This window comes from Otolemur garnettii, unplaced genomic scaffold (genome assembly GCF_000181295.1).
Source record: "Otolemur garnettii isolate 467f Iridium unplaced genomic scaffold, OtoGar3 scaffold00086, whole genome shotgun sequence".
Classification (NCBI taxonomy): Eukaryota; Metazoa; Chordata; class Mammalia; order Primates; family Galagidae; genus Otolemur; species Otolemur garnettii.
In genome coordinates, this window is record NW_003852481.1 from 2,326,511 (window position 1) to 2,336,717 (window position 10,207).

Sequence of the window (10,207 nt, forward strand, 5' to 3'; positions counted from 1 at the left end):
CGCTGAGCGTGTCCGCGCGGGCGCGGAGCAGGTAAGGCGCGGGGCTGCGCGGGCGGGCCGGGCTCCCGCCTCCCGAGCCGCTGCTTCCGCGCGCCCTTCGCGGCGCCCGGTGGCCGCTCGGTGGCGTCGCTGCCTCCCTTCCGCCGCCCTGCGGAGTTTCCTCTCAGAACCTCCACGCCTAGCGGGCGACCCGGCCCCGGACCCCCCGAGCTCCCTTCCCGACCCCTCGCTGCCCTCGGGAAAGCTGGCGCGTCACTGCGGCGGGTCGTCCTTGTGGCGTGGCTGGAATCTGGCCCCTGCTCTGCTCGCAGCCGGCAGTGACCTTTCTCCGTGCTCCAACTGTCTCGGCCTGACACTCCTGCTGGCCTTTTAGTTCTGGGCCTTTGTGCTGCAGTGCCTAGACTCCGCCCCCAGCTTTTTTTTTTTTTTTTTTTTTTTACTCAGATAGTGTCCTGGTAGAATACACTCCATTCCCTGTGCCGCGCTGTGTGCTCGCTTCTCGTTGTTAAAGGGTTGGAAGTCCTTGGAGCGGGTGAGGCAGGGCTTTAAACTGGACTTCTGCACATACTGTCTAACCCTCAGTCCCTAGAAATGCCCATTTCCCCATTTGTAAATGGGGGATAACAATAGTAGAGGCCTCGAAAGGTTTTTGGAAGAATAAATGAGGTAACACGGGAGATCCAGCTGGTCTTGTGCCTGGCAGACAGTGCTGGGTCAGTAAGTGCCCCCAGTCAGCAGCAGCGCACCCTGAGACTCACGTACCGAAAGAGGGTTTTGTGTTAAATGTTGAAAGAGATGTGGAAAGTTTTCCCCCAAATGTGTGGATGTTTTTGTATTGTTGGGCGTATTTGTTTTCAAAGACACGGTGCTGCTGGATATAGTAGAGATAAAATGTATTCACAGAGTACATGGTGGAGATTTGCATAATCTCCCAACAGCTCTTTAGAAGTGTAGCAGGAAGCAAGAACAGGGAGAGTGTGTTGGATTTGCACGTTGCCTTTCTGAGTGTCTTACTGAGAAGGTCTCTGGGAACAGAGTCTAGGACTTACCTTTCCGCCTTAATCCTGTTATGCTCAATAAGATTCTCTTACACCAACTGTGAAGGAAACCATAGAAATCTAGGCAAGCCAGATTTCTTTCTTTCTTTCTTTTTTTTTTTTTATTAAATCATAGCTGTGTACATTAATGCAGCCAATATTTGATGAATATTTTCATCAAACTGGCAAGCGAGATTTCTCTGTTCCTATTTCCCCTGCCCTTCCTTGCCTCTCAGTGAGAATGCCTTGCTTTCTCCTACGGGAGCATTTTGGAAAAACTAGATAAACTGGGGAGCTACTGAACATAACTTGTGTAACTGGTCTTTAAGGGAACACGAATGTTTTTGTAAATGGAAATTATCTCCCCCAGATTCAGTGTTTGGATTTGGGTATGTCACCTTGCTTTAAAGGGGAGCACTTCCGTTCTGTTCTTTCACAGTCCTGCCTTCCTGTCTTTGGCGCAGTTTCTAACCATGGCCTTGTACTGCCTATCACAGATTTTGGAGCTGCACCTGTTTGCCAGCTGTGCTTATCTAAGACTTCTGCTGTGCAGTGTGGCAGCCACTAGCCACACAGGGCTTTTGATGTTTAAGATAATTAAGGTTAAATACAATGAAAGATTCAGTTTCCCAGTGGCCGCAGTTCAGGTACTCAGGATTTGCGCATGGCTAGTATGGGGACAGTGCAAGTATTTGGAGAACATCTTTGTTGTCGTGCAAAGTTCTATTGCATAGAGCCATTCCAGAAGCTGTTGTTTTGATATTGTTTAACCATTAGATCAGCTATCGGTAACTGAGAGTCAAAAAACTCCTTTTGCTCTTAAAAACCCAGACAACAGTCCTTTGTGTTTTGCAGTGATTTAGGCTGCAAAGGGATGTCACATATTTTGCTTGACTGTTAAGACGATTTTATCTGTAAGCCAGGGAGGGTAGATAAATAGGAATAAAATTTTCATATTAAGTAGATGGTACAACTTGGAGTAGAACTCCAGTAGTTTTTGTTTGTTTTCTGAGCACTGTAATGGTTGATAATCCTTGAGCCCATAGTTTATTGGAAGAGGTGAGAAGGGTTTATGGAAGTAGGGAATCCTCGGCGGGGCCTGAGGCTGCGCTCCGGTAGGCATCACAGCTGTCACTCGTTCCTGTCACTCGTTCCTGCTTTGACTCTGGGTACAATGGCAACCCCTGACAGCCTGGTTAAAATGTGTGCTGTGGTCAAGTGGGCTGAATGGTGAAGGTAAGAAGGTGAGCGAAAGGCTAACACATATAGAAAATAGTTGTTCATGGTCATGGCTGATTAACTGGTAGTGATAGAGGATTTCGAACCATCATATTTGGTTTTCTTTTTTTGAGACAGTCTCACTCTGTCACCCTTGGTAGAGTTCTGTGACATCATAGCTCACAGCAACCTCAAATTCTTGGGCTTAAGCGATTCTCTTGCCTCAGTCTCCCACGTAGCTGGCTTTTTTTTTTTTTTCCAGTTGTTTTAGCTGTTGTTTAGCTGGCCTTGGCCAGGTTTGAACCTGCCACCCTCTGTATATGTGACTGGCACCATAACCACTGTGCTACAGGCACCAAGTCCATATTTATTTTTCATTGCATGAAATCTTATCCTTCTTGGGATCAGCTAAAATCTTTTGCTAGTCTTTTGAATTGAGAAAACAAATTTATCAAACTCACCACTACCAATTGTTAATAATATGACTGAGTAAAGTTCGTTGAGTAAAGTACATGCATATACTGCCTTAAGGAAAAAGTATTCCCAGGAATCTTCTCTTTAAATTCCCCTCTTGTGATTCTTTTTTTATTCTTTTTCCTGTGGAGACATACTCTCACTCTGTTGCTCAGGTTAGAGTGCTTTGGAGCCAGCCTAGCTCACAGCAACCTCTGACTCCTGGGTTCAAGCAGTTCTCCTTGCCTTAGCCTCCTGAGGAGCTGGGACTACAGGTACCTGCCACAACGCCCCGGCTCATTTTTCTGCTGGGAGTAGAAAAGGGGTCTCGTTCTTGCTTCAGCTGGTTTTCAGCTCCTGAGCTCCAGATCCTCCTGCCTTGGCCTCCCAGAGTGTTAAGATTACAGGCCTGAGCCACTGCACCCAGCCCTCTTGTAATTCTTTAAATTAAATTCCTCAAATCACAGGTCGATGAAGTCACTATTAAACACTTTTACCCATCAGTAAGTAGCTTCCTGTGTTTGTCCAGTGAATGTGTTAGAACTCAGGCCAGCTCCTTTGTTTTCTGACTCAGGTTCCATAGTCTTTCAGCTGCGGAATTTCCTTTCCTCTCTCATTTCTGCTTCCTTTCCTATCCATTGGTAAATCTGTTAATACTCTGTTTTTTTGGGGACAGAATCTCACTATGTTACCCTCAGTAGAGTGCTGTGGCATCACAGCTCACAGCAACCTCAAACTCTTGGGCTTAAGTGATTCTCTTGCCTCAACCCCTCAAGTAGCTGGGGCTACAGGTCCCCGCCACAACGCTGGGCTGTTTTCTTGTTGCAGTTGTCCTTGTTGTCTAGCTGGCCCTGGTTGGGTTCAAACCCACCACGCTTGGTGCATGTGGCTGGTGCTGTAACCACTGTGGTGTGGGTGCCGAGCCTGTTAATACTCTTATTCTGCAGTTTTTCGTGGAGCTGTCCATCTTTAACAGCAGTCCTAAACAACTTGTGGCTTTCAGTAGTGTGTATAAATGATGGAATTCTTTCGGTTGTACTTTCCGTTGCTCTAGCTAACAGGCATTTATTGATGTCAAATCTGTGGAGTTCCCTGCTGGGCTTGGACTCAGCTTCTGGACATTCTTATTTGACACTTTTCATTATTAAGTTAAGCATGTCTGAACTTGCAGTCATTTCAGCCATTTCAGCTTTCCCCAAAGCTCCTTTTCCTCTCTCTCTCTTTTTTTTTTTTTTTGCAGTTTTTGGCCAGGGCTGGGTTTGAACCTCCCACCTGTGACATATGGAGCCGGCACCCGACTGCTTTGAGCCACAGGCACCACCCGTCCTTCTCTCTAGGTTAAACTGTACCACCTAATTGCCGGAGCTGGAAATCTCAACCTTACTTCTTTCCTCTTTCTCAATTTGCCTTATGTAGGTAGTAGATCATTAAAACCTTTCTGGCCGGGTGCCCATAGCACAGTGGTTACAGCGCCAGCCACGTCACTGAGGCTGATGGGTTTGAACCCCGCAGAGGCCAGGTGAACAACAATGACACCTGCAACAAAAAAAATAGCTGGGTGCTGTGGTGGACACCTGTAGATTCGGGAGGCTGAATCACTTAAGCCTAAGAGTTTGAGGTTGCTGTGAGCTGTAACAGCACGGCACTCAACAGAGGGAGACCAAGTGAGACTCTGTCTCAAAAAAAAAAAACCAAACAGAAAGCTTCATTCTACCTTCTGTGCACCTCCTAGGTCGGTGCCTTCTCTGTCCCTGCGTAGTTTGTGTTTTGCCTTCTGTCTCCAGGGTGTCTTGATTCTCAGCCATTCTTCCTTGAAAAAACTGGATCACGAATCCTGTTTGGGAATACTAGCTTTAAAGCACTTATTTTGCAACTAGAAGAAATTCCAGGGCACAGGCCCTTTTGAGAGACATTCTTATATGTGTACTTTTGATAATTTTTAATTAGTAGAATTCACTTTTATTCAGTGTTGTAATATCAGAGAGGGCATTATCCAGTCAGGTGCTTCACTTTCTTCGTTTGTAAGATGATAAAACTGTACTTGATAGTTCTGAATTTTTTTAGCTCTGAAGTTATTTTTTTTATGGTTCTTTCCTCTCTTTTTTGGAAACAAAAATTCTCTTGCAAAAGACTTAATTTTGCACAAAGAAAAGAGAATTAACAAAAGGTTTTAACATAAATAAGATTATTTAGTAAAGTGATTGGGGACATTATGAATATATAATGGTCAATAATTTTCTTGGCTGTCAACAGTTAATTGTTCTATCTGGTTAGGCCTTTTGGTAGTTATGTGCAATTGCTGAAGTATGGGAGGGCTGTGCGGCTCTCACTGTCACCTCGCACCCAAAAGGTAGTTATCGTGAAAGTAAATCTCAGACACAAGTTTGCCAAAGTGACCAACACTTATTAGCAGACAGGATCCCGAATAGTCACACGATATGCTCTGTCAGTTTAATCAGCTTCCAGCTCTCAGTTCTTTGAACACTCCACATAACAGCTTAAGGCAATATTCCTGGTCAGCTTAAGGTGAGTTCCTGGTCAGATCAGTTTTCTAAACATTCTGTCCCCATGACCTAAGCGGTGGTCCCTGGGCCGAGGGCACCACTCTGAATAGCATCATCACCGGACTCCCCAGGCAGGTATGTCATGTTCACTTGGGCAATATTCACTTGTTTTCTTAAATTTTTTAAAATTTTAGAATATCACAGGGGTATGCTTGTTTTGGTTATATAAATTTGCTTTTGTGTATTTTGGGTCAAGGTTAGTAAGTGTGCCCTTCACCCAGAAAGTGCCAGCTAGGTGTGAACTTACCAGCTCTCTCCCCTCCCTTCCACCTCCGTGATTTCTGTTGAGTCTTCTGTAGGTGCGCACAGCCTTGATCCACTGGTCCCACAAACACATCTGGTGTTTGTTTAAACATTCTTGTGATGCCTTGAAGAATGGTTTCCAGTCTCATCCATGTCATTACAAAAGATACTAGATCACCATTTTTTTTAAAGCCTCCATATTACTCCATAGTGTACAAATAGGGCATATCAGGACGTCTGACAATAAAGTTCATGAACTCATCCTAGAACAAGGCTGCATACCTCCTTGCTGAGTGTCATCACACACTCACCTTCAGAGTACTCCTCTGGGAAGCTGTGCATCAGCACCTGCGTCTAGTCCACCCTTCAGAGCGGTTTTGGAACTCTTTTTTTTCTGGAATGGCTATCAAAGCTGTCATTGCATTATCCTTGAAGTCCTGAATGTCATGAAAATATCTTCCTTTCAATATTTCCTTTATCTTCCAGTAAATAAAAAAGTCACTGGGGGCCAGATCAGGTGAGTAGGGAGGGTGTTCCAATACAGTTATTTACTGGATAACAACTCCCTCACCGACAGTGCCACATGAGGTGGGCATGAGTTGTTGGCCAAAGTTTTCAGTTAAAATTTTCCTGACTATTGCTCTATACAATGTTTAGTTGGTTTGTTAGGCTTCTCACCTGTGGGCTGATGATTCGATGCATACTCTGATGAATTTTTGCAAACTGTTTTCATCAGTTCTGCTGGTTACTGGCCACCCTGACCTCTCTTCATCCCCTCAGAAAAACATTTATTCCGTTCGTACACTGCCATCTCCTTCATGGAATTATCCCTATAAACTTGGACTAACTCATCTCTGATTTCACTTCCACTCTTGCCAAATTAATGAGCAATTTAGTGTTTGTTCATTGCTCTGATTCAAGCTCTGACATTGTAACAACAGCACACAAAAGTGCACAACAAAAATAATGGACACCGCTAGATAGGACACCACCACATGTTGACACAACACAGCTGTGAGACACTGGTATATCAAGGTTGTGAAACCTACAGAGTTGTTTGTACAGTGCCACCAACAGAAGCACATAGTGGTAAGTTTGTGAACTTAATTGTAAGACCTCTTTATATTAATCCATATTCATGTATTGATGAGCGCTTGCTGAGTTTTACTTATATCAAGTGAAGTTTCCCTTGATGGACTATTGCCATCTGTTGGTAGTAGTGAAAATTATAAGTAGTTTAAATTGAAGTGAATCTTTTTCAGTTACAAGTAAAAATTAAAATAGTGGAAGTTACAGATCTAATTGATAGTATAATTTCACTCCTCACGTTTTGGAGTGATGTTTGTGAGACGGGAAAGAAATTTTATAAGATAGGTAATATCTTATAAAATGTGGCTGGGCCTAGTGGCTCACGCCTCTGATCCTAGCATTTTGGGAGGCCAAGGCTAGAGGATTTCTTGAGCCTAGGAGTTTGAAACCAGTCTGAGCAATAATGAAAACCCATTTCTACAAAAAGTAAAAAACTTAGCCAGGTGTGGTGTTGCTCACCTATAGTCCTAGCTACTTGGGAGGCTGAAGCAGGAGGATGCTTGAGCCCAGGACTTAGAGGTTATAGTGAGCTGTGATGACATTGCTGCACTCTGGCTCAGGAAACACAGTAAAACCCTGTCTCAAAAAACAAACAAAAACAAAACAACCCCCCCAAACCCACAACACACAAAGAGGTATTTTCTTTTTCTTTTTCTTTCTTTTTTGATCAGAGTCTTACTATGTTGCCCTTGGTAGAGTGCTGTGGTGTCATAGCTCACAGCAACCTCAAACTCTTGGGCTTAGGTGATTCTGTTGCCTCAGCCTCCTGAGCAGCTGGGACTACAGGTGCCTGCCATGACGCCTGGCTATTTTTTGTGCAGTTTGGCTGAGGCTGGGTTTGAACCCCCATCCTCGGTATATGAGGCCAGTGCCCTACACACTGAGCCACAGGCTCTGCCCTTTATTTTTCTTCCTACAGAAAAAGAAAAGCTTTTCCTGGTCCCTTTGACTTTTGAGTGTATAGTGTGGACTGAAGTGAGTTGTTCACATGCTCAGAAAACCAGCAGAGCCTGTGCGCAGCAGCACCTGCCCGTTACCTGCACAGCAGTTGCCCTATGATGGCTGATCTGCTTCTCTAAAGCTCCCTTTGCCACAGCCCTGTCTAGGCTTTTAGGGTCACGGTCATGTTTTTTCATAATCCTGTGAGAGTAAAATAGACTTTTTGAGTGATTGTCACATGTTTTCATATAGCTGTGGCCACCAATGAGAGACAAGTGCAGCCCACCATGGGGCCTTGGCCAGGTGGTGGCTGCCGTTTCCTTTCAGGGGTAGAGCTTGTCACTCGGTAGGCAGGAAGATAATTCTTTGATTTGCAGGGTCTTGCTTTGGAAAGAAAAGATAAAATTGTCAGAGAGCATGTTCACACACACACGCGCATGCACTTCTATTGTGACCTTACAGGTGCTTAAGCCAATTATTTAAAGTTATATTTGAAATTACCAAAAATACCAAAGGACTACTTTCTTTTCCAGCTCAGAAGATAAAGTAACAGTCCACTTCGTAAACCGTGATGGTGAAACAATAACAGCCAAAGGGAAAGTTGGTGACTCTCTGCTGGATGTTGTGGTTGAAAATAATCTAGACATTGATGGTTTTGGTGAGTATGGGACATTTCCTAAAATTCATAAATGATACTATTGAATAGGTTTCAACCTTTTAAAAAAATTTTAGCCTATAGCATGCTACATAAAATATTAAAATTCAGGATGTGTTAGTGTTATTAAGAATAATAGAGTGACACTTTTTCTATTCTTTGTACATTTCAGTAACTCTGTGACCAGAAATGTACTGTGGCCTAATTACCTTCCTGGTTAACTGTGTGATGCAAATCTGGGAATAGGGAGTGGAGTTAAAAGATACCATGTTAGAGAGAGTGTCCTATCACAGAGGGGTAGTGAAATAGTTTTATCTTAATCGTGAATGTCAGCTCACCTTCCTAGGAAGGGTAACTGATCCTAGAGTGTTTCATTTAGAAAATTTTCACTTCCAGACTTCCAGCCATATTCCGTCACCACCAGACACAGGGCCCGTGTTCCAGCACTGCCACTCTGCCAGTTCTTTGGCCCCTGCTGTTCTGCTCAAGCACGGTCGGTCTAGAATAGTGGTTCTCAGAGAGGGTTCCCTTGACCATTATTGGCGGCAGTGTTCCCAGAGTCTCAGACCTCCCTCCAGACCTGCTGAGTCAGAAAGTCTGCTGGGAGAGGGCCCAGCGCTGTGTTTACAAGCTGTCCATGTGATTTGATACGCGGTGGGGTTTGAGAGCTGCAAACCACAATTAAGGTCCAAAAAGCACAGCTAACTGTGCTTCATTCAAGGCACAGTGGACTTTGCACTTTTAAGAACCATTTCTAGGTAAGAATTAATTTCTCTTCCTCCCCTTTTCCTGATAACAGTAAATCTGCATTCTAACTCTCATAACAGTTTTCCTTTTCAGAGAGAATGCCCCTCCCTTGTTAGATTCCAAGTTCTTGGAAGGCTTTGAGTCGCTCAGATAACTTCCTGCAGTATACTTTTATTAGTCTTGGAAGTCAGTAATATTTGCTGAATATCTAAATGTAATTTCTTTCAAGGTAATTACAACTCTAGTGTTTGTGCACTGTATTCCAGCAAATGTTATTTGCGGTAGATTTTTTTAATCCTCCATTTTATAGATGAAGAAACTAAGGTTCAGAGAAATTAATTTTCCCCTAGTTATTCATGCAGCAAATGAGAGGCTGAGGTTCTCACTAAGTCTGACTCCCAGGCTTCCGCCTTTTCTGTATTCTGTTTTCTCTAAGAAGTGTCTTTTCTGTGTGAACACCTATTATAGAAATTAGGCATTGAAATAGTTGATATGATCCTAATTTTAAGGAGTCATGTAGTTTAATGCAGTGGTTTTTGGCTGGGATTGGGTTTCAGAATTGCTTTACAGAATTTTTAAAAGTGTAGAGATCTGTGTTCTATCCTAGATAGCACCAGGAAAGAGGGAAATTTTGCAGGTGTATTCTTAAAAGCTTCATATGATTCAACATCTAGGTGAAAGAAGTCCTTGGTAATTTTTTTTTTAAAAAGAAACAGGTCTGACTCTGTCACCCAGGCTGGAGAGCAGTGGCACGATCATAGCTACTGCAGCCTTGAATTCTTGGGCTCAAATGAGCCTCTCACCTCAGGCTCCCAAAGTGCTGGGATTCCAGACATGAGCCGTTGATAATTTACTTATACTATAAAACTTACACATAAATGATCTTCATATGAGTTCGTACTCAGCTACACTTTTGAGTAAACTTAGTTTCACTGAATTAATCTTTGACCAATGAAGGGAGTGTATTAGTCCTTCCTTATCCACAGGGCGTTTGTTCCAGGAACTCTGGTGGGAGCCTGCAACTGTGGATAACCCTGGACTGTGTATGTTTTTTCCTGTGATAAAATTTCACCTTTTCACTTAAAGGAAGCACTTTCTGGCTTCTCTTTGGCATATCTGAAATTGCCAGAAATCACTACTGTTGGCTCGGCGCCTGTGGCTCAATCGGCTAAGGCGCCAGCCACATACACGTAAGGTGGCAGGTTCGAATCCCCAGCCTGGGCCCGCCAAACAACAATGATGGCTGCAACCAAAAAAATGGC

At 43.8% G+C, this 10,207-nt stretch overlaps 1 protein-coding gene across 1 annotated transcript in view; it reads left to right on the forward strand.

Moving 5' to 3' along the window:
• Window positions 1-5: 5 nt before the first annotated feature.
• Window positions 6-10,207, forward strand: part of FDX1 (ferredoxin 1) — a gene marked incomplete at its 5' end in the record, with an annotated part of 33,989 nt that continues 23,787 nt past the window's right edge. Inside the window, 2 exons of the mRNA XM_012808140.2 lie at window positions 6-31; window positions 8,077-8,201. Coding sequence (XP_012663594.1) covers window positions 6-31; window positions 8,077-8,201 — 151 coding nt within the window. The remainder of the gene's footprint in view (window positions 32-8,076; window positions 8,202-10,207) is intronic.